This window comes from Pleurodeles waltl, chromosome 11 (genome assembly GCF_031143425.1).
Source record: "Pleurodeles waltl isolate 20211129_DDA chromosome 11, aPleWal1.hap1.20221129, whole genome shotgun sequence".
Classification (NCBI taxonomy): Eukaryota; Metazoa; Chordata; class Amphibia; order Caudata; family Salamandridae; genus Pleurodeles; species Pleurodeles waltl.
In genome coordinates, this window is record NC_090450.1 from 173503399 (window position 1) to 173530339 (window position 26941).

Sequence of the window (26941 nt, forward strand, 5' to 3'; positions counted from 1 at the left end):
TTAGTAATACTATTTCCCTCTAGGAAACAGATAGAAATGTAATTATTTGACACTTTGTAATATTTATTAAAATCCCAATTCCATGCTGAAGTCGGAGTTTTAATAAATATTAAGGAAATTATACTTTTAGAAAGATTCCTTTTTGTTGCCTAAAGCCTCTGGAGGCTAATTTGCATTAGCCTCCAGCTGCAGCCCTTTGAGTTATCAAACCTGAATGAGGTAAGATAACTGCTCCCAGTGCAGGAGACAAAGGGTTGAGTGTGAGGAGGTGTTTTATTTTTCCATGGCAGGCTGACCACTTGGGCAGCGCCCATGAACTCAATTAACTTTAAATAGGTCTCTATTGTAACAGGCATATGTCAGATGACATCTGACAGGCCCCTTCTTTGTTCCCAGTAATCCAAGTTCCAATCAAACTCAGGAGGGAGCAGCCCCTAGAACTTGTTTGAAGTGAGCATAGAAGAGTAGTTTCTCATGTCCCTAGCCACACCTCTGGAATTGGTACACAGGGTCTGCACAGGGATAAAAGGGTTTCACCATCTTGGATTTAGGCAGAGAGGGGCACTGTACGATTATTTATTTATTGTAGGGTACAAAATAAATGCTGTAGAAGTGGGTAGTGCTACCCCTGGGAACCTTTATCATTCTAGTTAGGGGTGGGCCAGGAGCCACCCCACCTACAGGCTAGTGCCAGGCATGAATGTGGCACCCATAGCACCCTCCTCAGAACACTTTCCAGACCTGAGGAAGAACAGGAGAAGGCTGGACCTGCTGTCTGTGACCTGAGAAGATCTTCTCCCTCTTGTATCTAGGGAAAAGGGTCAGAAGGCTGACCCCCCGTTCAAGCTACAGGGAGGCAACAAGCTACAACAGGCCTTTTCTACAGCTGCCCAGTTCCAACTGGACCTGCCTTGGACCCTGCCAAGGTGATCTGACCATGGTGCATTGCCTCTGGGCTAAAGACTCAGGTTTTCCCTGTTCTGAGCCTTTTTCTGCAGTAGCAAATTTGTTTCAGTGGAACCTAGCGGTGAAGGTATTTGGCCTCGTGGAGCCCTCTTCAGCTACAGCCTGGAGCCTTTCCCGCTCAAGGAATCTAAAGTCTGATAAGGTGACTAAACACATATTTAGAGATATTCATTGGGCAAAAGGAGCTAAAAAAAAATACAGCAGTGAGGGGTCTTCCTTGAGCACAAAATTCAAATTTCTCTAGCTCAAAGCTTTCTTGCCAAAGGTCAATGGCTTCATGTGACCTCGCCTGCAAGGTTGGACTGGCCTGAAGGGCAATCTGGCAATCCCGGAAGGACCTGTGCGTAGGTTGCACTATCCTAATGAGACTACTGGATTTGAGCGGCAGAATCACCTGTATTGCCGGGGATTGAGTCTGATCCCACACCATGTGACACCTGTCGGCCTAATCCGGGTTTATTCTGGCTAACTAGCAGTGCCTCACTCCACCCAAGAGCAGGGATGATTGGGGCAACCGGGCACATGACATACATGACTCCTCAGGGGAATCGTAGTCACTCAGATCTCATCCATTTCTCTCAGTTACATTAGTCTCACATATGCAAGGACAATCAAAGGCAAAGTAAAGTTGAATAAGGTTTTATTGAAGTAACTGCATCTTAGATAATAAAGCATGCATCGCAATAACTAGGACGATGAAGCACAATAAATTAAAAATTGTGACAAGGAGAGTAAAAGACAAGAATAACGCTACCATATTGTCACTAAGGTTTTTAGGGATAGTTTCTACGTAAGCTATGTTAGAGCACAGCATGTTACTCTCTAATTCTGCCCTTCAGGTCCCCCTGGGAAGTCATCATCCCTCATACCTGAGCAAGAGGCCTGTAGTCTACATAAGCCGCTGTAGCAAAGCAATCAGCATACAGTCGTGGTCATCTGGCTAGAATCTCCCTCTAACATACATGGGCCAAAGTAGAGTTTTTATAGTAAGACAGCTGATGTTACGAGAAAGGATCCCCACGTAAGAGTGTGTATGTTTCTGTGAACATTGGAGACAAAGTGTACCACTTTTGCCGGCAACCTATCTTACTGCAGCCTTGAGAAAAGCACAGAGTGCAAGAAATGTCTTGTTTTAGAACGCAATGCTGACCTAGACGAAGAACAGCTAGATAGAAAAAAATAGCACAAGACCGCAAATGTGGCTAATGTTAAAACCATAAGACAAAGCCAAATAAAATATATCTAGGTTAAAGTGCACACCGGCAAGTCTAGTTTGCTAAAATAACATGTGTACAATTATAGCTACAATGGCTACACAACAGACCTACCTTACACGTCATTGTGTGCGTTTTTGGCTGTTTGTGAATCTGTTTTATAGTCTGGTTGTCTATTTTTTTACTGTTTATTTCTCTGATATCACTAACAACTTTACCTGAAGCAAGCACAAATACATGTAGTCTTCTATAACCTACAAAACACTTACACAGCGTGTTTTACCAAGTTCAAAACTGCCCTGATTTACAAATGTGAGCTAATCTTTTAGCTGTCTGATTCCCTAACAGGAGCAACTTTTATTTGGTGCCATGGCTTAATTTCTGTCCAAGTCTACCCCAGCTTGTCTGACTGCTACACGACCAAGTGAAGTCCTGTTTGGCCACAGTCAACTGTCTTGCCCTGTCCCGTGCTCCATCGTGGTCGGCTTCAAATAATGCCAAGTTTTGGTCTACCACGACCAGTTGACCATGGCTGGTGCTTAAAGCTTTTTGGCACTATTTTTTATTAAAAACTTTAAATATTCATATCTCCAGTTCCTCGTATTAGATGTTTGTCATTTTTATGTCATTTTATTCATGAAAATGTACTCTGTCTAACTTGGTTTGGAATTTTCCTTGTGTTGTGTTTTGATTTTATTACCGTTTGGTATTGCGTAAATACTTTACACCATTACCTCTAAATTAAGCCTGTCTGCTCTTTACCATAGGGTTTAATCTCAGACTAATTTGTTGATTTTAGTGATTCACCCTGACAAGAATTGTGGTTATTAGTTAAGGTGGGTCGTCACCGCCCTAACTCGTAGGCCCACTTTTTTACAGCAAACCATACACATACCACAATTGAAGTGTTGAGACATTTTTGGTTCTCTACATGCCCTTATCATGAACATTGTACCTCCAGGTACTAGACTGTACATGGGTACCGACTCAGAGTTCCCTACTGTATAACTTTTCTCGCAAAGTACAAGACCCATTTTAGTAGTTGTAAAGTGTTACTGACTCTGCAAGCAGGTTTGCAAATGGATACTGCAGCATTTGGGAGGGTTGTGCTCTGGTAGCCCCTTCCAAATATTGAATCGGTATCAGATGTATCAACGGTTTGTGACCGGAATTCCGGTGGCAAATCATTGTTGGACCTGGCCCGTTATGCAGGGTTATCCCCAGACTTTTTGCCTTTTTCCCTCCACTTTTCGCTGAATCTGTTTTTGTTGGCTTTAGGACACTGGGCACTTTGCCACTGTTAACCAGTGCCAACATGCATGTGTTCACTCCCCTAAAACATGGTAAACTTGGTGTATCCACAATTGTCATAATTAGTTTACGTATAAGACCTAGTATAGTGCACAACAAGTGACTAGTGCCTGTAAAATAAATACTACTAGTGGGCCTGCAGCACTGATTGTGCCACTCACTTAAGTAGCCCTTTAAACATGTCTCTGACCTGCCACTGCAGAGCCTGTGTGTGCAGTTTTAAACTATAATGTCTATGTAGGCCCAAACCTTCCTTTTTATTACATATATGTCACTGCTAATGTAGGCCCTGTTTAGCCCCAAGGGGGCAGGGTGCTGTGAATTTAAAAGGTTGAACATGTACTTTTAAGTTTATTTTATCCTGGTAGTGAAAAACTATTGCATTCGTTTTTCACTACTGCAAAGCATATCTGTCCTGTAGGTTAACATTGTGGTTACCTTGAAACAATCTTTAAGTGTAACTTCCAATTGGGAAGAGATTTGGAGTTTGGTGTCCCTAGACTCGCAATTTAAGATCACAACTTATGGTGTAGTCGAATTTTAAATTGTAAGTCTGAAAATGCCACTATGAGAAAATTGCCATCTTCTTACTTTAACCATTATTTGCCTCTGCCTGTCTCTGAATACATATCTGGGGTGGGTGACAGCTGGGCTTTGTGCATTCACTCTAGACAGTCAGACACAAAGAGAGCTGGGCTGTGACACTTGCATCCTAATGGCCCATCACCAGGAAGAAGTGTCTTCCTGGGCTAGATGGAAGGGAGGAGGTGATACACCTGAATAGGGATGTGCCTCTCCCACACAAAGAGTTACGTACCCCCGTAGTGTCTGGAGCCAGGACAGGAAAGGAAGGGACCTTGTGCTCTTCAAAGGCCTCTTTGATGTCTGCCCCACTTCAAAGCAGCATTTGGTATCAGTACAGGAACCCTGACTTTCCCAAATCAGTTCACCCTTGGGTCCTGAGGAGATTCTGCCAAGAAGAAGAGCTGTGCTGCCAGGAGGGACTGCCACTTTGCTAACTCCTTTGCTTTGTTGGCCTGCAGCCTGCTGATAGCTGTGCTGCCAAGAGGGACTGGCACTTTGCAACTTGCTCTGATGTGCTAGCCTGCTGCCTCTTACAGTGAGAAGGACTGAACCTAACCTCAAAAACCTCTTAAAATCCTAAGTGACTCCAAGGGCTTGCTGGCTTGCCCCCTGTTCATGAAGTCTCAAGACCATCAAAGACTTTACCTATTTAGCACTGCCACTAGCGCTTCACTTGGTAAGCCCAAGTGCCCTACTTCTGCTAGTGATGCCGCAGTGCCAAGAGAAGGCCGTTCTGCACAACCCTGCCTGACTGCCTGGATAAAAAATGAGCGCTTTTCTCTGTTAAAGCCCGGGTGCCCTGCTTCTGGACAAAAAGTCGCATTGCCCCGGACAGACAATCCAGCTCGGTAGACAGCCCATGGAAATGCATTGCCTTAGCAACACAAGGGCTTGCCTACGAAGCTGCGCTTCATCTGCTCCTCCTACAGGGTTTGAGGCCGAGTTGCCTTGGCATTCCCAGGACAATGTATCTAAGCCCCTTCCCCCAATGGATTTGACTGATGACACTGACTCTTTCTTTGCTGGTCCAAGGACGCCACATCAAATTCACCCCTATGGGGTTTGATGACAACAGGCGATTGCTGATGGCCTATTTTCTCTCCAGCATTCCTTCAACATCACCTTCTTCAGAGGAAAGGTACTGTGTGAGCAGTGGGGTCTGTGTGGGTGTTTGTAAGTGACTTGCACTCCCTCGCGGGTGGCCTTTAATTCCGAAGTGACATTGAGCTGAGTGACCCCATACCCTTGTTACGCGCTTATGCCTATTGAGCCCTGCCCCACGTAGAAGCTCTGTGGGAACCGATCTATCAATCTATAGCTTGGATCCTTGACATTTAACCTGCAGCAGACGATCATGTTAAGCACTGTCTTAACCTTTTCAAAATGTGCATAACTTGAAAAGTATTAATTGGATTTTTGTTGTTTTGGTCTTCTTTTGCATAGTAAAAACAGTAATATTTTTCTAAATCAATGTGGAGTCTTGTTGTTGTGTTTTCACTAGGTTACTGTTTTTTAAGTGTGAAGTGTGAAAAAATACTTTACACATTGCCTCCTTAGATAAGCCTGACTGCTCTGTGTCAAGCTACCGGAGGGTGAGCACAGGTTATGTTTTAGTGTATATCTGACTTACCCTGACTAGGATTTTGTTTTTTGCTGGTACAGGGTGCATACTCTGGCAACCAGAATCCCAATTTCTAACAATCATTGAAAAGTTATTGAGCCCAAGTTAGGGTGATAAATCAGTCACAAAGCCGTCAGAAAGTGCACATAAATGGGGAGCAAAGGACAGAAGGACAGTGAAGAACCTTCAGATTCAGGGGAAACAATGGGACAAACGTAAGCATGACAATGTAAAATCCACTGGCAAAAATGGACCTGAAGCAAATGTGAGGCAAGTTCCCTAGCACCAATCCCCTTGAATATACTGTACGCGCCCTGGACTATCCAACAGGGAAGGATGAGCAGACTTTGGGGGACATATTGGTATGGCAGTGAATGCACCAGAAAAAGTAATGTGCAGTTTTAGATTGATAAAGGCTTAATATTAGTGGCCATCTGCGAATGGTGTGATTGAGGACCACAACTGCCAACAGTCCCAGGGCAGCTCCAACTCAGCGCAGCCACCTGTCCCCAATGCATCAGAAAAAAAGGTAAATCCCCCTGCCTCCCATGGAAGTGAGGTTACCTTGTACCATTTGACCTGCCAACACCCTGTGGCTACAGGCAGCCTGAGCAACACGTAAATACAAGTGCCCAGAGTCACTGCATAGACACAACCGGGGGTAAAGTGTACACACAAAAGGTCCAGGACATCACTGTCCCCAGCAGACTCTGAATCTTGACAGCATCAGTCTCTTTGCACTTCACATCAAAAACAGTTAAAAACGTCATGTAAATCATCTAACAGTTTTGGTTGTGAAGATACCGAATTTTTCCATCCATAATTCTCATTTATATAAGAGAAATATCTCATGAATATGGCCCTTCATCTCTGTTGAGGACATACTATTTTCAAAATGCTAGTGATACGTTTTTAAAATACCCTTTCTCCATTATTAGGATACTGAAAGTCTGTGTGTGAGTTTCACAGTTCCTTTTACCACTGATGAACCTTATTTAGAAACCCTGGCCAAAAGGTAGTAGCTGAGTGAAGGGAAACAACAGAAATGAGAGGTGTTGTGATTTGTAGGCTTAGACTATAGTGTGATTAATACAATTATAAAATTAATGTCATCTCTAGAAGGGAATTTTAAGGGAGACACTTCATTGGCCCACAGATAAAAGTGCTAAGGTGGAGGCAACTTCCAATATATATATGCTGTGTCCCAGAATCCTTAATCGGTGCCCAAAGCAGGGGATGAAAGATGTGCATTCGGGCATGTAATGCACACAAGAAATGTTCTGTCAGACGCATTTCGTAACAGTCTTGTTCACTACACACATGTTCGGCCATTTTGATTTCATTTCTAACACTCAAAATACAATTCTATTGAGCTATTATATATCTTGACTCCAAAATCCTTATTTTCTCTTTTCTCTGTCTCCTTGAATATCTTTCGAAACTCCATCAATCACACGCCCACAAATTACCTGCAGAAGAGGAAAATCTATGAGAAATATATTAGTGAGAAGTGACATCAGACAAAAAAGAAAGTAGTAATGCCGGGTTATGTAGTGTATATCTTGAAATGTAGCTGTCCAAAAATCTAAATAGGGAGCACCAAGCTTCAAGTCCATAAGCGCATTTTTAAACACCTGCAAGCAATTCAAAACAAAAATGACACTTAGCACATCACATCCATAATCTACATGCTGGAAAAACTGATGATTTAAAATATAGGGCCTGATTCTAACTTTGGAGGACGATGTTAAACCATCCCAAAAGTGGCGGATATACCACCTACCGTATTACGAGTTCCATAGGATATAATGGACTCGTAATACGGTAGGTGGTATATCCGCCACTTTTGGGACGGTTTAACACTGTCCTCCAAAGTTAGAATCAGGCCCATAGTGTGATTAATGGAGTATTGAAAAATATTCGAGCAGGAGACAGAGAAAAGAAATTAAGCATTTTGGAGTTGAGATACATATTAGCTCTTGATACAAAAGAATCGATTGGGCTTAACAGTAGCGAAGAATCGTGCATACATCTGAGATGACATGATCATTACTCTGTATTTTGCATTTGATAATGTTGGGAAAATATTGAGAACAAGTATGTTTTAATCTTGGTTTTAATTATTTTTTTATTACAGAGCTGGCGAGTGAAAGCAAAGGAGTTAAATAACTGTACATCGAAGTTTTAGAAGAGGTTGTTGTATTATGTTGCCCTCTTGGGCTAGATTGTATATGGATTCTGTTGTTCGTCACATGAACCATTATAGCAGTTATTTTGCAAACATTAACTTTGCTACGATATATTCGGGCGGTTTAATGAGAAAAAACTGATATGTACAGACAATACATTTTGGAATACTTTACAGGCATTCCTTAAATGAATAAGTATAATTATAAATAATTCGGAGATTATGTATTTTTATTTAGTTTGTTGTCTGTTACACGTATCCATACTATGGCAATTTTAAAACTATCTACCTCGTTATGTGATATTCAGGTGGTTTCAGGCAAGAATAACTTTAAGATATTAGTGGTATAATAAAATGCCTGACAATGCAGATATTATATACAAGTCATGCCAGTCATGTCATGAACTGTTGACAAAATTTTAAAAAGAGATTGTTTATTGTTCAAGAATCTTTGCTAATGGGGTCATGTGACTGTATAAACAGTGAGCAGTGAGCAAATATGGCGCCGAACAGGTTGACAAAGGCAGTCTCTCTATATACATCAATCTCACATGAGGTAGGTATGAAAGCAGTGAAGTATTTTTTACAGCAGAGAAATATTAATTTATTAAAACATTCAGAAATGCTGCTAGAGATGACGGAACTATGTTGGAGAAATAATGTGTTTATATTTAATCATCAGATCTATAAACAAGTATGTGGTACTGCCATGGGAGTTTCATTTTCTCCAAGCTATGCAAATCTAACCATGGGTTGTTGGGAGAAACGCATAGCTTGGGGAGAATAAAATGAGAACTATATGGAGAAAGTAATGGTATGGCTACAATATATAGACAACGTATTCCTAATTTGGAATGGTACTGAGGTGTTGTTTAAGGAGTTCTTCTTGAAACTAAATACTACCGATATAGGACTCCAGTTTACATATAAAAAGAGCAAAATCTATATAGAGTTCCTAGATGTGATGGTATATATAGAGAACAATACATTACAGACGACATTGCATCGAAAACCTACGGCGACTAATAGTATTTTACATGGATCAAGTTTCCATCCGAAATCGCTCATAAGAAGCATTCCTTATGGAGAATTCGTCAGAATTAAGAGAAATTGTTCAAATGAAAAAGACATGGATGTTAAATTTAAAGATATGGAACAGAGATTTCTAACACGAGGATATAAGGCTAGAGATGTCAAACAAGGTGAGAAGAAAGCCAGATTGAGAACACGAGCACAGGCTTTGGTTAATAGGATTGAACAAAAGACAGAGGAGGAAGATGAAAAGATAAGAATAATTTTGAAATATAGTAAAGAGAATCAGCAAATATTAAAAATTCTGAATAGACATTGGCATTTGATTAAAAAAGACTTAGATATTGGACCACGACTTGGAACACGACCATTTGTAACATACAGAAAAGCACCGTCATTGAAGGACATATTAGTGAAGAGCCATTTTGAATCACCAACAGTATCCAATTGGCTAAGAGACTCGAACAAAGGCTTTTTTTGTTGCAACAGGTGCAAAGTATGCAAGATAGGTTGTAATAGGAAAAAGCTTGTAGACTTTCGGGGAAAAGAGATCCCCATTGTGGATAGGATTACATGTGAAACAACATTTGTAGTGTATGTTATGTTAAACTGTGGTTTACAGTATGTACGAAGCACCATCTGCCCATTGAAGAAACAAATACATGAACCTATCAGGGCAGTACAAAATGATGACACCAACTACGCTATGACCAAACATTTGAGAAATCATGATAAATCTAATTGGTTATACATGAAATATTTTGGGGTTGCAACAATTAAAAAACAAGAAAGAGGAGGTAACAGAGTGCAACAATTGAGGCATTAAAATCAAGGTATATCATTAGATTAAAAATGAAGATCCCATATGGGATCGATGGCGATGAGGAACTGTACTGTCATTTATGAATACTAATACATGATTATGTTGAGAAGATACAGATATAAAATGATTCCCCTTGGTATAATAGATGACTGTTACCATATTAAGAATAATTAAGTAACTTAGGGCCAGATGTAGGAACTTTGCAAACTACGACTTGCAATTTGTGAGTCTGAGCGACTCGCAAATTGCAACTCGCAATTTGCTATGCAGAACGGTGTCTCAGACACTGTCTGCGAGTCGCTATGGGGTTGCAAAGACCCACAAATTGCGGCCCCATAGCGAGTCAGGGCACTCACGGGTATGGAGGCTTGCTGTAGTCAGCAGACCTCCATGTCCGTGACTGCTTTTAAATAAAGCAGTTTTTTTTTAAAGGAAAACAAGCTGCACTTAGAAGAAAAAACAAAAAACTTTTGTTTCTGATTTTTTCAGGGCAGGTAGTGGTCCCTTGGACCACTACCTGCTCTCAAAAAATAATTTGGGGTCCAGTCACAAAGGGGAAGGGGTCCCATGGGGACCCCTTCCCGTTTGCGAGTGGGTTACCATCCACTTCAAGTGGATGGTAACTGCGACTCCATTTGCGACCGCGTGCATACCACTGCGACTCGCAAATAGGAAGGGAACACCCTGTGACGGGGTAAACCCGATCACCGCAAGACGGGAGACCGGAGTTGACGTGTCGGACTCCTCTGACACGTCATCTCCGCGTTTCCCTGTTACTGGGGAAACGCGTCCCGAGCGAGGCCGGCGTCAGGACGTTGCCGGGGAAACCTGGATAGGTTTTCCGACCCCGGATTGGCCAGAGGAGCACGGCGTCACGAATGAAAAGCCGGTGGAGCCGGCGAGGAGAAAAGAGGAGGAAGAGACCGGAGACGAGCGAGAAGAAGACGGAGACGACGGCGAACGGAGGGAGACCGAGGCGAGGGACCCGACGGCAAGCGCGGCGAGAGACCAAGAGAAGGAATACCACCTGGAGGACGGCGAACTGGAACCAGGAAGCCGTATCGAACCCTACCTCAGCGAGGACCACCTCAATGCCCGCCACGGCCCCGGAGGGTCGTGGCTCACGAAGGTACGGTCCTTCTGGACAAATAAAGGGTGCACGGCAGGGAAGGGGACTGGGGAAGGAAACTAGGGAAGGGGTAGAGGGTGAATGGGGGAAAAGAGGTGGGAGGGCACAAAAGAAGCACTAGCGACACAATAAAACACGAGTAAAAATTAGTAATAAGCACTTCCCTCTATTCCGCACAGACACCACCCCCTCCCCTCTGTTATCCACCCCAGTCTGATAAAATTTAATAAGAAAGACGTATCTCTTAACGTCCCACTTACCCTCGTTTTCCTTATTTCCCTTTTTGATATCCTCATGGGACGTCCGCGAGACTGACAGTACCTCCACCTAAAGAGAAGAAAAGGGGAAAACACGTCAGTGACAAGAAGAACTGCGCAAGAAACTAAGAGCAACAACAGAACGAACTTTCACTTGATTTATCCTATTTGGTTAGAAAACAATAAACACTTACCTGAGCACCATAACTTCTTGTTTTAGTTGTCCTCATCTTGTTCGGTCTGTCACACACCCCTTCCTATTTGCGACTCTGAAGTGCATTTTGCGAGTCGGTTCCGACTCACAAAATGCATTTCTGCATAGCAAACTCACGTTTGCGACATCTGGCCCATGGTGATTTGGTTATAGAAAGAGGGGGTACTACGTTCTGCTACTTTCTGCAACAGATCCAACAACTCTAGAAGTAAGGATGGGCAAGAAATAGCCCTAAAAATGAGGATGAAATTATATTTTTGCTTGGGATATTGGGATATAGAAAAATGCATTAATCGGTTTAAAAAGACTTCATTTGATGACTATATGTGAGAAAAGATACTTGTAATGTGTATATATTTGTTTTATATGGTGATTATGGGGGAATATTGATTTTATTCACTAGTTTGGTGTAAGTTTAATTTTTATAGTAAGTTTAGGATTACATATCCCATAATGCAACATAAAGGTATAAGAGGGGAAAGAGTATATATTGCTAAGAATGGATCACTCTTTTACAGTGACCAAGACCTTGTTGGTTGAAACGCGTTGGGTTAATCGTTGCAGATTAAACAAGAAATTCCAAGAATCCTGTGAGTGCCGCATTTTGAGTGTGTGTTAATGTGGGTGAGAAGTAAATACAGGGAATCGGTCCTTCCCTGATGTGAGCACCAACAATTTGAGCACGCCTGAAGGGGACCAATTGGCAAAATTATATAGAGCCCGCACTCTGAGATGCAATTCGCGATGAATGTTTATTGCAAATGCTGATGCGTTTCAACCACAAAGGTCTTTGTCAAAGCCGCTATGGCTTTGCAATAAACGTTCATGCCAAATTGGCATCTCGGAGTGTGGGTTTTATTTCTGTGTTTGGAATTGCAATGCAGTGGTATATATATATGTATATTAACATAGCTGTCAACCTCTTGTTTCAGAAATTTGGCTGAAATCATTTGCTTGAGAGAGTGAACCCATTTACTTCTATTTGAAATTAACACCTTTTTTGGAATTTGAAAAGCAGTTAACTCTATTAAAGGCTATGGAGGTATTTTGTTTGTTAGGCGGTGTATAGAATAAATGCGTCTACATAATTATGTGAAATTTCAGAAAAAAATGATGCTATAACACTATACTTTACTTCAAAACGCATCCATGTGTCCATATTTTGTGTTAAAAAAATCGTCCCAAAACACAAGAGCCGTGAACTACAGCCACTCGCGTTCTGTTGGTTCGTGTTGTTCCCATTTCCCTATGGTAGAATGTTTCCACAACCAGTTTTAAATTATGCGACCAGGCATAATTCAGGGAATTTCATGTACCAAGCATAATGCAAAATGTTGGAAATTAGTTGAGATTATTCCAGTGTAATGAAAATTTTGCTCGGGTCTAGATGAGACCCTTGATTTGCTTTAGGTACTTATGCAAATTTGTTCCCAACTTTTGAAAGCCTGATTAGATAAAGTTGTGGCAAGGGGATAGAAATGATTCACGAGTTTGATTCATTATATTAAATAATAACTAGCATTATTCAAAGGTGATATTAAAGAGTTTTATCAGTGCTTTCTAAGAATCTCATAGACATGAGTGGGAATATGCAAACTGTAGGTGTAAAATGTTTCTATCTATAGAAGGACTGGAAGTCGTAGGGTGGTAGAAGGAATGATGGAGAGCCAAGGATGACCAGGAACAATAACTTCCTTAGTTGTTTAACTGGAGAAAGAGGATATCCTTCAAAGCTATGTGTTTCAAGAGCCTATAGATAAGCCTTAACATCTTTAAGTTTAAATTGTGATTCCCTGAATGCAGGGGTTGACCTCACAGGAATTTGAGCCTGGAAGAAGGCAATTGTGGTATGAATACACAAAGAAAGAAACTCTAATAAGCTTACGTTTGTTGGGGCATAGGGTGTTAGAGACGTCTTCCTTATCAAAAAGAGCTTCCTCGAGAATTGTTCTATTTACTGGAGGTTTATTAAGACACATATCATTGTAGGACAAGGTGTGATGAAAAGAGGTTTGCCTCATGTCTCTTACAGCTACATGTTCAAAAGGTGTATAAGGCAAAGGGTGCAAAACCACTCTTCGTAGGAAGCTGGTGCAGTTTCTTTCAATTTGGTCATTGTAGCTGGATGGTAGAAGCTGATATATCTAAATGTTTTGTTTGCCAATAGACCAGCTGGCTAATGGGAAACATAAAAATGTTAAATCACCATGTTGATATTTTTCTTCAAAAATCAACTTTATATAGGTACTATACCATAATTTTTTCAAATGAGGCATTGTTAGCTTTTACATTTCTAGCAAGTGGTATTACTTAGAAGTCCTCCTTTATAAAGTTTTTTTAGGATGCTAAAAGGCTTGCTGTGTCTGAAAGAAAAGGGCTTTGGTCAGATAGGCTAATTTAGAGCATTAATAGTATCTTTACCATATTAAGTGGCCCATCTCATCATTTCAGATGAGATTTCTCAAATTGATCTAAAAAGTCAAGTTTTTTGCAGGTGGTGACATGTCATCTTTTACAGTAGACTAGAAGTGTGCCACCTTGTTTCATAATTTATTTGACTATACAAGGTGAGTGGAACTGCCACTACCCTGAACTTTGCACATGTTGTAAAAACTGCTTTTTAATTTGCCCTGTCAAGGAAACAATACTGCTTGGAATCAGAAGGACTAAGGTCAAATTGTGGCCAGAGGTATGCAACGGTGAGCTCTCCATCCCACATAAAGACATAGGCCCTCATTACGAGTTTAGCAGTCATCGGACTGCCGCGGTGGAGTTGGCGGTTGTACCGCTGCAGGCCAGTTGGTGAAGACCGCCATATTACAAGTAATAGGAAGGCACCTGCAGAACACAGCCAAGTTACTGTTCGGACTTCCACTGCCGAGGGGCTGGCGTGGCTGGCAGCAGCCATTACCAGGCCGGTGGTCAGGCAGTATCCCACAAACACATTACGAGGTTGCACACCGCCAGGATTTCCGGGGCATATCCACCGCCACCAAATGCCTGGCAGAAACAAACAATATGAAAGGTAACACCCATCTTCAGGAACACACGCACATCCATAGGCACCATGGCTGACGAATCGCAACTCCTCCCAGTGCTTTACCTGGCCATGCAACTCCAGGACCAGTGACGGTGACCAATATACCAACCGTAAGTACACCAGCCTAGCACACACTGGAGGGAATGATGTTAGTACACACACTACACACACACACACGACACGGGAAGACACGCCCACATACACTTGGAAACACCCGTACCAACACACACACGCATACGCGCTAACACCCACAACCGTGGAAGGAAACCTAGGACAAGGTAGGTAACATCGACACCAATGGTGTTGTGGTGCAGATATATTATAATATGGTAAAATCAGGAATAAAACTATGTACACACAGAGCCCCAAGTAAACTGGGCACAAGGGGATGCCCCAACTTGACTCCTGACTGCAAAGTGCAGGCCTTCACAAGGCAGGGGGCATTAATGGGGTATGCAGGCACCTCAGGGGTGGTGGGAGTACGGTGGGGGGCTTTGGGCTTGGAGGGGAGTCCTTTGGTCTGGGCTTGGAGGGGGGTCACTGGGGGTGGATTTTGAGGAGGTTTCTTGGGCTTGTCCTTGAAGGGGGAGGGTTTAGCTGAGGGGGTGGGCTTGGCCTTGGAACTGGAGGGAGGGGGCTTGGCCTTGGAAGTGGAAGGAGTGGGCCTGGCTTTGGAAGTGGAGGGAGCGGGCATGGGCTTGGCAGGATGAGCAGTGGACATGACAGGGGCAGAAGTCGCACATGATGGAGGGGCATGGCGAGGGGCAGTTGTGGACTGGGAGGTGGAAGGAAGGGGCCTTGGAAGGGTAGCAGGGTGCTTGGGGGGGAACAGAGACTTGGGCAGTGGTGAGGAACAGGGAAAACTCTTTGAGGAAACATTTTTTGGGGACACAAGGGAGGTCACTGTAATGACGTTTGGGAGTGGAGGGAGTGGGTATGGTTGTGAGGTGTACGTGGAGGTGCCTTGGGTGCAGGTGCATGGGTGGATGAAATGTGTGTGTTGGGGGACTGTTGGGTGGGTGAGTGCGGGTGTTTAGATGTACTTTTAGGAGGTGGGGAGGAGATGCAGGGAGACTGCAGGGGGACATGTGAGTGTATGTTGGGGTGGTGTCCGCAGGTAGGGTGGATGTGCGTGCGTAGTGTATGGGGTGCATGAATGGGGGTCAGATAATGTGGTGACGGTGGCAGTGAGGGCACATGTGGCAGGATCAGTGACTGATGTGGTGCTGACTGCAGGTCTGAGTGGTGTACTGACTGTGAGGGGGAAGGTGGTGGGGGAGACGGTGCAGGGTTTGGATGTTGTCATGTCTGCATGTCTGCTGTGTGTGCATGGTGGTGGTGAGATTTGTGGTGCTTATGTCTGTCCTTGTGTACCATGTCTGTTGATGTGGGTGCATGTGGGACAGTAGGTGTGCCTTGGATGGGTGAGGGGAGAGGGATGTGGGTATGGGAACAGGTTGCTGGAGGGGGTACGGAAGAGGAAGGGACACTGGCTGCCATCAAGGAGGAGGCCAGAGCCAGAAACGATGTCTGTAGGCCAGACAAGGCACTGTGAATGCCTTCTAGGAGCGCATTGGTCTGTTGCATCTGGGATGCCAATCCCTAGATAGCATTCATGACAGTTGTCTACCCCACAGAGGTGGACCTCAGGAGGTCAATAGCCTCCTCATTGAGGGCAGCAGGGCTGACTGGTGCATGGGCAGAGGTGCCTGGGCCGAAGGAGATGCCCACCCTCCTGGGTGAGCGGGCAGGGGCAACTGGGGTGCTACAGGGAGGGGTGTTGGTAAGGGGGGTGGCGGACAATGATGGTGCTGGGTTGGTCCCAGATGGGCCCACCACCGCCAGGGAGCGACCATCGGAGGAGGAATCAGAAGATGTAGTGGTTGATCAGGTCTCCCCCATGGCACTCCCCTCGCACTTCATCCCACTGGTCCCCTCAGCTCCGCTGGTGTCAGCCTCCTGGGTCCCATGGGTGGCAGCTTCCCCACTCACTGGTGCCGCTTCTCCTTCGCCAGATGGTGCTGATGCACACAAAGACAGAGGAGGACAGGGAGGGAGGGAGGGAGGGGAAGAGAGAGAGAGAGAGAGACAGGGTGCAATCAGTCAATGCCAGCACAACAGTAACACAGGGTAGAACATCAACATTTGATGACATGCCATGATACGCTATGCCCACCCCTGCACATCCTACAACTAGGGAACACCATGGGGGAAACCACAACAATGGACATGTCGAACGCTGATGGTCTGACTGATGCGAACATGTACATGAGGAGTGGTATTTGGCGCCCCCTACCCCACTACACATGCAGTGCCTGCCATCTGATTGAGGTCCCAGGATCCACCCGTGTCACAGTGGTTGGCAAGGACTAATCACAATGGCCTGACACCCCCAGGTCCAATCATCCTGTTGTCATGAGCTGGCAGCACATCTAGCTAGTAGGTGGCCACACAGTTACCGCATTGGAGGAAGCTGCCCCTCTACCACTGACTGCATGGCATTACGCACACCTGTGATGCCAATCCTGCCCAGATGGACACTATCCATAGTGGACATCATTGTACCAAGCACCCACGCCACGGCTACCCAATGGTGCCTACCCAGAGCCACTATTGCAACACATGCCACTACCAAGGCCCCCATCCCCATGCACACCAGTCACATACAGGACAATGACACTGGGCTCACCTCCTGCTCTGGTGCCCCTTACAACTGTCCATACAGGGGCAGGACCCCATCCATGAGCCGCTCCAACTCTTCCTGGGTGAAGGCTGGGGCCCTATCACCTGCAGAATGTAGCATCTTCGCTACTAGAGTCAGAACACAGCAGCACACGCAGTGGAGGTCTTCAGTGCATGAGGTTCAGGAGTCAAGTGAGCAGGAGCCCATGAAATGGCAGTTACGGCCGCCGGGGATATCACCGTCACGGCCAGCGGCGATCACCATTGGCTCCTGCCTCCCATAGGCAACAGTGTTAACCAATTGTGAGTTGCACAGTGGTTGTGACCACCTACCGCCATGACGTGTTACGCCGGCGGGATGACCTCACTTCCACCTGTCCCATGCATGCAGGACAGGCGGTGGCCATTTTACATGTCCAATGTGTATTGTGGGTGAAATGTTAATGCGTCATGGGTGACATTTGGTGATCTGTGGTCACATCAACACCGTCTACACAGTCTATGGTGCATGACATAATACCAACCCTCTCCTGTTCCCAGGTAAGGTTGAGAATGAGGAATGCACCAGTGTACAGGCCCCTAGTCGACCTTGCCAGGAGGAGCGTCACATCATCCAAACCTATTGACTGAACTGTGAGACCATCATGGAACTGGTGGACTAGTTGGAGCCAGATCTGTTGCCTGCCATTCGCCATCCCAATGCCATCCCTCCCACAGTGCAGGTGTTGTCAATCCTTCACTACCTTGCCTCAGGCTCCTTCCAGATCACAGTGGGCATGGCAGCAGGGATGTTGCAGCCCATGTTTAGCAATGTCCTGAGGGATGTACTATGTTCCCTGCTCAAACATCTGGGCAGCTACATCCGGTTCCACCAACGTGCAGAACTGCCCACTGTCAAGGCTGCGTTCTATGGAGTGGCACATGTCCATCATGTCATTGGAGCCATTGATGGCACCCACATTGCCCTGGTGCCACCCAGGAAGTGTGAACAGGTCTATAGGAACCGCAAAAACTTTCATTCGGTTATTGTGCAGGTGGTGTGTCTCATGGACCAATACATCTCCCAGGTGACGGCCAGGTTCCCAGGCTCTGTGCACGATTCCTTCATCCTATGAAACAGCAGCGTCCCACACATGATGGCACCACTTACGAGGGACTTGGCCTGGCTCATTGGTATGTACCCCTGCATATATGTGCCCCTCAGGTCTCTGCACTCTTGTGTCCCTGCCCTGTCGCCCTCCCGGTCTTGACATGCCTCTTGCCTCACACAGGTGACTCTGGCTAACCCAACCTACCCTGGCTCCCGACACCTGTGAGGCATCCAACTTCAGATGCAGAGGACCGTTACAATGAGGCCCACACTCGTACCAGGCGGGTCATTGGGAGGTGCTTTGGCCTGCTGAAGGCCAGATTCCAGTGTCTGCAAATCTCCGGGGATTCCCTGCTCTACAACCTACAGAAGGTGTGCGAGATCATTGTGGCCTGTTGCATGCTGCACAACCTGGCCCTGAGGCGTCACATCCCATTGCTGGATGCAGAGGAAGGGGTAGCTGTACCAGTGGCTGATGAAGGGGACATGGTGAGTGATGAAAAAGAGGACGATGAGAATGCAGCTGACTCCAGGGCTGAGCTGATTCGACAGTACTTCGACTGAGATGCAGGTATGTGTCAACTGTCTGGTATGTGTCCTCTAAAACTGTCTGCCCTGTCCCTGCTACCACCTGTTGTTTGATGACCACTCATGGTATTGGTTGCAGCTCTGACTCAGGGTGGGTTGGGGGGATGTCACACGTGCCCATGACTTAGGTAGTTACAGTGTACAGGTCAGGCCTATAGCCAGGCAACTATTGTGCTGGTGGACTAGTGCCATCAATGTGTATGTACAGTGTTCCCTGAGCTGCCAGTTCAAGTGTTATGTGTGTGCCACACAGGGTTGTTGTATTTGTGCAGCATCTATCCTGGGAGTCGACATTGGGTGGCAGTGCTACATTGTTTATGGTGGCAGTAGGTATGGGGTCAAGTCTGGCACTGGGTGCTGTGAGAGTGAGACCATTGGGTTGGTATGTGTTGTTTTTGAGTGTTGGTACTGGCCATATGGTTGTGGACGTGACTGCCTATCTGCCTTGGATACCTGTTTGTACAGTGTATTTGTGTTGAGTTGGCATCTGTGACTCCTACAGTGATTGTTGTCCCTGTCTTGTTCTACTTTCAGGACATTGTAGTGGTGTACTCTGGCCCCTGCATGACCTGCTGCCTCCTTTGACACATATCTCCAGCCACTGGCTGCTACACGATTGATCTCCCTGCATTTTTCTCCCCCCTCTGTCACTCTCCTATGCATGTGCTGGGCGATGGGTTGCAAGTTGCACATGTTTTGGCGGTTCCATTCATACTAATGACAAATAAAGATGTAGGCAGTAACTGTGCTCAATGGTGTTCATTTGGGAAGGACAAGTGCAAGGGGTGCTGAGTGTGGTCATGGCGGCTGACATCATCAGAGTAGTGAGGCCAGCTGTGGGTAGTCCAGTTTCAGTATGCTGGCCATGGGAAAATGGAGATGTGAGAGTGAACAGTCGACAGGATGACTTAGTCACACACAAGGGATAATGTTCAAAAGAGGGTCACTTCCTGGCGGTGGTCGTGGTCTTGGCATCATGTCAGGCTGGAAGTCTAGTTGGATGTCCTCGCTTGTGTGTGGGGGGGGGTTCCTCAGCTACAGGGGTAGAGGTGATGGTGTCCTGCGGGTCCTGTGGCTGGGCCTCCATACCACTGGCTGCTGCTGACGTGGAGGGCTTTGATGGGATGTGGCCAGTGGAAGGGGCCTGCTGGTGGGTGGTGGACTAACGCAGGATGGTGGTCAGGTCCTTCAGCATCCCTGCTATGGAGGCCACGGTGGCATTGTGGGCCTGCCACTGTTGCATGGCCTCCTGATGGTATTCCCCCTGCAGCCTCTGCGTCCCCTGCACATTAGCGAGGATCTGGGCCACTGGGCCCTGGGTATACATCCACAACTTGGTGAAGGCCTCTTGGGCAGTCAGTTGGTGTGGCTTCCCTGAGCCTTGGACCACGGTTCCCCTCCCATTACCCGTGCCCCCATGTGCCTGTGCACCTGGCACAGTGTGCCCACTCCCAGTAGCAGTAGGGCCTTCATTGTCTTGGGTGTGTGCCCTTGACTCTGGCCCCTGTACTATGGGGCATATATCAGATTGTGAGGTCCCTGGGGCACAGTTTTGGGGTTAAGGGGCTGGCAGTGGTGTTGCCACATGGGTGGGGGCATCCGGTGTGTCCAGGATAGGTCTGCTGTTGGTGGACTGTCCATTGGCCCCAGATTGCCCAGGCAAGTTGTCGCCATCCAGAAATCCAGTGGGGCCTTCATCCTGGGGAGGGCTGTCTGAGCCTAGCATTCTCTGCAGGGTGGCAGGGGTAACTGTTGATGGAAACGGTAGATATTGGTTGTGTAACTGTAGTTGTTATGTCCCTTTTGTGATGCATGCAGTGACTCGACTTGCTTCCCAGGGATGGCAATGACAGCTGCTGCACTGCAGACATTGCTTTGGTGTAGGGGTTTGTGGCATGGCTGGTTGTGGATGGTGGTTGCGTTGCTGTCAGTGCCATGTGTTGGGACGAAGTTGTGGCAGCCAGTAGGTGTGGGCTGTGGTATGTTTGTCCATGCAAATGTTCCACTGTGCAATGGGTCTGTGGTGTGTTGCTGTGTGGGTTGTGCTGGATTGTGGGAGATGGGGTTCTTCACATTGTGGTTGTCATTCGTGCATTCGGAGTGAGTGAGTAGGCATGTCGGGAGTGGGGTAGGGTGGGGTGGTGTGGCCTGCAGAGGAGGGCTAGGGGTGTTTGGACGGGTGCAGCGGGGTAGATTGTAGTAAGTTGGAGAGTGTTGGGTGGTGGGGAGGAATTCTGGGTAGGGGTGGTTGGTGCTTGGGGGGTATTGTTGACTTACCAGATTTAAGCCCTCCGCTGATGCCAGTCAGGCCCTTGGGTTGCATGATGTCCAGGACCTTCTCCTCCCAGGATGTGGGGCCCACTGCCAGTCTTGTTGATGGCTATCTGATGTCTAAATGCCATGGAACGACCTTCCCCCTGAGGTCGTTCCACCTCTTCCTGATGTCCTCCCTTGTGCGTGGGTAGGTGTCGACTGCATTGACCCTGTCAACGATCCTCTGCCATAACTCCGTTTTCCTGGCTATCGATGTTTGCTGTACCTGGACTCCCATGAGCTGTGGCTCTACTCTGATGATCTCATCCACCATGACCCACAACTCATTGTCGGTGCTTCTGGCATGACATGTTGTGGGTGGGTATATGGTGTGCATGTCTGGTGAATGCAGGTGTGCGGTGATGTGGGGGTATTTGGCTGTGAGTGCTGGTGGGCTGTGGTGGTAATTTGTATGTGAGCTGTGTGAGTTTTTTTTTGTGTTTGGGGTGTGCTTCGTTTCAAGTGTATCTGTGGCTGCTTGTAGCTGTCACTAGGGATTGTGTGTGTGTGTGGGGGTGTTATATGGTGGCGTGTGCAGGTCTGCGTGGTGTGTGTATGAGTTTCAGGTGTGGGATATTAGAACTGGCCAATGCGGTGTTGGCTACTGTCAGCGGTGCCTTTTTGTACTGCCGTCGTGCGAACTGCCAACGGTTTACCGCCGTGCATGTACCGCTGTGCTGGAGGTTGCCTATAAATATGACGGTCAGAATGGTGGGTCCGGCAGTTGAACAGTCACACTTTTGCCGTGGGTTAGCCGGGCAGTGTTGGTTTTGTGTCTGTTTTTGGGCGGTATGTGTTTTGTGACTCATAATCCGGCAGTCGCTATAACGCCACCACTGGGGGTATGCTGGTGACATTCTGCATGGCGGTCTTGCCCGAAGACCGCCAAAGTCATAATGAGGGCCATAGTCTACTCTACATGTATCTTCCCCCAAAAAATCCAGTTTTTCTTAAGGATCATTTTGATATCAGATAGGGTGGATGAGGCAACCCCTTATAAAAATACATTTAGCTGGAGATCAAACTGATTTGGGAGTGCCATAAATGATCACCATAGGGCCTATTATGTGATTTGGTTTCATGCTAGCAAACAAAGAAAAAGGGATGGACTGGATGACTGCTTTTCCAACCTCAAAGAGGTGCTTGGGATTTCTCTTTGCTGCATTTTAAATGGCTGGTAATATCTTTCAAAGTTTGGGAGGTTTTTACACCCCACTTCCACCAATAATAATTATCTATGATGGCTTGTAATTTCTCTAGGGAAATGTCGAACCGTTTACCTGGCCATAAAATCTCTGAAAGTTTTTGTTAATGTCATCATGGATTTTTTTTAGAGGATGGCCTCGGGCATTGATAATTTAAATAAGGCTATAGGAGTTTCCATAATTGTTATGGTGTTGAAGCAACCTGAACAAGATAGTTTCAGTGAGCTCCATTGCTTTAGTAGCAATAGCTTGCTTATATGTCAGTAACAGGTATTTAATCGAATTGTTGTTCTGACCATAAAAAGAATTGGCAATACTTCCTTGAAACACGAGAAACTAAGAGGAATATGCTGTTCAATATATAGCGCACCAAGTGACTTTTTGCCACAAAATTATTTTTTGACGTATCCTATGTCGAGTGTTGGAGGTTGGACAGGAGCAGGGTAAGCTTGTCGGCATATGCTGAAACTTTAACAACATATTAATTCAATTTCCTATCAAGAATGTATTTTGTGTATTTTTTCTATAGTAGGTCCAAAGTTAAAATAAAGAGGAACAGTGAAAGGGTGCTGCCTTCCCGTGTGCCTTTTTTAGCATTAAGGAAAAAGGTCGGAAGCCATTTACTTGGGTACAAATTCAGCAATGTTGCTAATCCTAGTCCCGAAAATTGTATTCTTTGCAGACAATAACAAACAGTAGAGTTAGGAGTGAAACATATGAACCATAAGGGGTTGGACATGAATACCACAGAGATAGTAAATTATGCATTGTATGTTTAACATGTTTAGAAACCGCCTTTGTGACTCAAGACAAGTCTTCAATGCTTACCAAAATGTGTTATGACTTACACTAAACTCTTTAAAATAATGATAACAGCAGGCATTTCATTGATGTCCAGTTCTATAACAATGTGATCATTTTTCCACAATTGCTATGCCAGATGACTATCATTTATTGTTTGTTTAATGTAGGTATCAACAAAGAGTGGCCCTTTACATGGCCGCCTTTTTTGGCCACTTGGATCTTGCTGAGTGCATGCTGCAGCAGGGAGCGAGGGCAGATGAAGCAGTTGGTTGCCATCCATATCGCGAATGGTGTTCTGAAACTGACCATCCAGACCTAAGCAAATGTCCTGTTCACGCAGCCGCAGAAGCTGGCCAACTGCTTATTCTGAAAGCCTTTATCACCCGCAATGTGGCATGTCTGGAACGTGAGGACTCCCTAGGAAAATCACCACTGAAAATATGCATTGAACAGAGACACAAAGACTGTGTACGGTATTTGATCATGAAGATTTGGTCAGTGGTTTCTTTTCCAAAGCTTTCAATTCCCATGAAAATTTATGTTAAAATAAAGAAATGGTTGGACAGGGCTCAGAAGTGCATCTTGGTTAGAAAATGCTCACACCAGGCTTCTGGTTTCCGAACACGTGTTGGAGACATGGTTGTTGTGGATGGTTTCACAGAACTCAAAATGACCTCGAAGGGATTTTTCACGCCAAAGAAAAAGAGAATATCTTGCAAAAGGGCCAATGCGGATGACGGAATTTACCAAGGGAAGGACTGTGTGGCCCAGACAACTCTATCAAAGAAGAAAAGCTGGAAGAGTCTTAAGCTGCCCGCAGTGCGGCATCCCAAGCAAAAGCTGAAATCTCTGCAGAAGGAGATCAAGATAGGGGCGATGTCAGAAGATGAACGTAATAAAACAAATATATGGTCAGCTCAGGTTCCTCTTCCTCCAATTGCAAGCAGTCAGCACCCACCATTTTACTACACGGAGCCTCGAGCTGCACTGCTGATCAGCACCTCCTTAGAGTCCTTCTTAGAGCACAGTGGCAGAACATCACGAGAGAACGCAATCTACTGTTTAGCGCTTGCCAGGTACAGTATCCACCGTTAAAGAATTTCTGCTGATAAATCTAATTGTTAAGTTCGTTCCTTGACTAGCATTTGTTTAATTATATTTTTGGGGAGAGGTCAAAAAGGACTAAATTGAGTAGCCAAAGTTGTGACACATAGTGGTTTATATCGGCTCTTGTTGTTCAAAAAATACAACTTGGCTGGTAAGTGTATGAAATATTTTTGAATGTGCATTTTTGCCTTGATATGACCCGTGGATGCTCTTGCATTGTTTATCGAGTGGGTTCCTACCAAGTGTTCATCCAAGTCCTTCCCTTAATTGGACGCCATTGAGGTTGGTTGCTGTGCATTTGTGTATACTGCACTGGATTACACATCGTATGTTGGTTTTCAAGCACAATGCTGGTTGGTATGCCAATACTTTGACAAATGCGTAGGTAAAGTATATATGTGACATAAAAGCTACCTAAATTGTGGCCTGTTTGCCCCCCAGTACGTGTGAGCTCAGAATAAATGAACACAAAGAACACCAAGCCTCACTATGGGTTTATCTCTAAAGAAAACTTAAGAATTATGCATTAATCATCCAAACCACAATATTATTGCCAATAATGATTATCCCATTCCCTTTAGCTCGGCTCAAAAGAAATGTTTCTACACAATAGTAGAAACCAGATCAGTGTTCAGAGAATTCATGATATTGTGTAACAAATTTTAACACTCTCCTCGCCTTCTTTACAGGTAGTTTTGGCCTCTTTGAACAAGCACCACTGGCCCTGTCCATATGCCCTTTTTGGTTTTTTACTTTTCGGGGATGAGACGCATGGTTCTTTTCTACCAAGACCTTTCCTGCTCATTCTTTTTTTTTCAGGCCTTGGTACTGGTCTCTGCCTGTGCTTCCATTATTAGTGATGGGGCCCCTGCACTTCTCTCCCTCTTTGGTGGTGGGAGATGGTAACATGCTTAAACTTCTGTGGGCAGTCCAACAAATGCCACCCTCTTAGTTCTTAACTCGGTGGTGGATGCCGCAAGGGACCCACTGTTGTTGCTCCCAGTGGGCGCACACACTGCCACCATCTTCTTCCAGACAGAGAGAAAAAGTGCTTCTTTTGTGCATGAGCAGACATTTACTGTGGCTGTGTGGCCGATGGTCTCCAGCATGCCTGCATGATGCCACCTGCCCTTAACGAACATCCATGTGTGCAGTGGGTGTCGTTTTTCCCAACTCCACACCAGGCCTGCTCTATCTCAAGTGTGTTTCTCATTCACAAGCCACTCTCTATGACTAGGAGGTAGAATAAACAATCAACAAAGAGAGAGACAAGTGTCAGGGAACATCTACATTATGTGTTTGCTAAACTAGAAACTTAACCTACATTGCGAAAACCAGGACAAATGGGTTTAGAAGCTATGCAGGGGTGGCTCCTCCGCTAAGACTGAGGAGCATTGCCCCACCGCCAGCAGTAGAAGCTTCAAAACCTTTAATGCAAGATCTAGGTTTGGGGCCTCCATCCCTGATGCAGTGCAGCCATTATCGGGGGGGCCCTCTCCTTGGCCTCCGAGTGATTCTTAGCAGCCAAACGATTAAGTGACTCATTCTGTGCCTAAACCCCATCCAATTACTGGACATATTTAGCTGGTTTCTGTTTTTTTTATTTTTTTTAAATCAGGACACAATAGTCATGCTGCACATTATCTGTGTGTAACAGGACGTTACACGTGCTACTGCAGCTGTACCTCTTCTACACACAAAGGACGCTGGAAACAGAATACGTACTTTATTGTTTATTCCTCTTTGCACTACTAGCGGTCATATGGAACCAACCTGCGTGTGTGCGATTGCAAAGATTGTGACAAAATTTTTTATGGGCGAGCGCAAAGTGCTCAGTCCCGTGTTCTAATCTCTCTTTGGGCTTCCAACCACGCCCATGTCACGTCAGACACCATCATTGGTTCGTGGACTTGCTGATATAAAGACACTTCAATCAAATTCCTTTTACTTCAGTCTTTATTCTTTCATCTCTACTGCCTCAGCAACAGTTCTCCACACAGCTGCTCTTCTAGCTCCTCAACGTTCTACTGTCAACTCCAGCCCAATAACTGTCAGACTCTACCATTCTAAGGGGAAGGGGATGTGGAACATACTACTTCTATCGGTGTAAATATTAAACTCCTATTAGGATAAACTTATTTATATAGAACTATATATATATATATATATTTAATTAAAACTGCGATACAACACATCTTCCCTTCTAACAAAACTAGAAACAGTACAGTCATCTGCTATCATTAACTACAGTTCATTATACTCAAGTAGTAATCTCGTAATCTTTATGCCAAACAGGAGGTTTAATTCGTCGGCTATATGTTCTTTTCTCATAACCTCCTTCATTGCGATTCTGTGGAACTTCCTGACTTCCTTCCGCTTCCTCAGGATTGCTTTCAGTCTTTTCTACACCCGGTGGCTGTTTGACGATCCTATCCATGCTCCAACACTGTCCATTCTCTAATACAACTACATTTCTTTTTACTTTGGCAATATTGAATGGGCCCATAAACTTGGTGTCTCTCACATTTGACCTCATTCCCTTCAATGGATTTTTAACATACACTCTGTCCCCTACCACCCACTGTTGTTGTTTCGTACCATGTTTCTTATCATACATTCTTCTGTATTTATCTTGGTGCAGAGATAATTTAAGTTTGATATGAGGGGTTGCAGGTTCACTCTTCTCTCCTCCACCTAACCATGAGGGAAAGAATTTTGTGCTTGGTTTTCTGCCTTTTAGCGCAGAAAACGGGGAAACTTTAGTGATTAAAT

General features: G+C 45.3%; 1 protein-coding gene and 1 long non-coding RNA gene across 2 annotated transcripts in view; one reads left to right on the forward strand and one right to left on the reverse strand.

Moving 5' to 3' along the window:
• Nucleotides 1-11407, reverse strand: part of LOC138265555 (uncharacterized) — a 34871-nt gene extending 23464 nt beyond the window's left edge. Inside the window, exons 1-2 of the long non-coding RNA XR_011199383.1 lie at nucleotides 11321-11407; nucleotides 11130-11196 (exon numbers count right to left, since the gene is read on the reverse strand). This is a non-coding gene — a long non-coding RNA (uncharacterized lncRNA). The remainder of the gene's footprint in view (nucleotides 1-11129; nucleotides 11197-11320) is intronic.
• ANKUB1 (ankyrin repeat and ubiquitin domain containing 1) overlaps nucleotides 1-26941 on the forward strand; it is a 162427-nt gene that overhangs the window by 116232 nt on the left and 19254 nt on the right. Inside the window, exon 5 of the mRNA XM_069213371.1 lies at nucleotides 23230-24138. Within this exon, the coding sequence (XP_069069472.1) occupies nucleotides 23230-24138 (909 nt within the window). The remainder of the gene's footprint in view (nucleotides 1-23229; nucleotides 24139-26941) is intronic.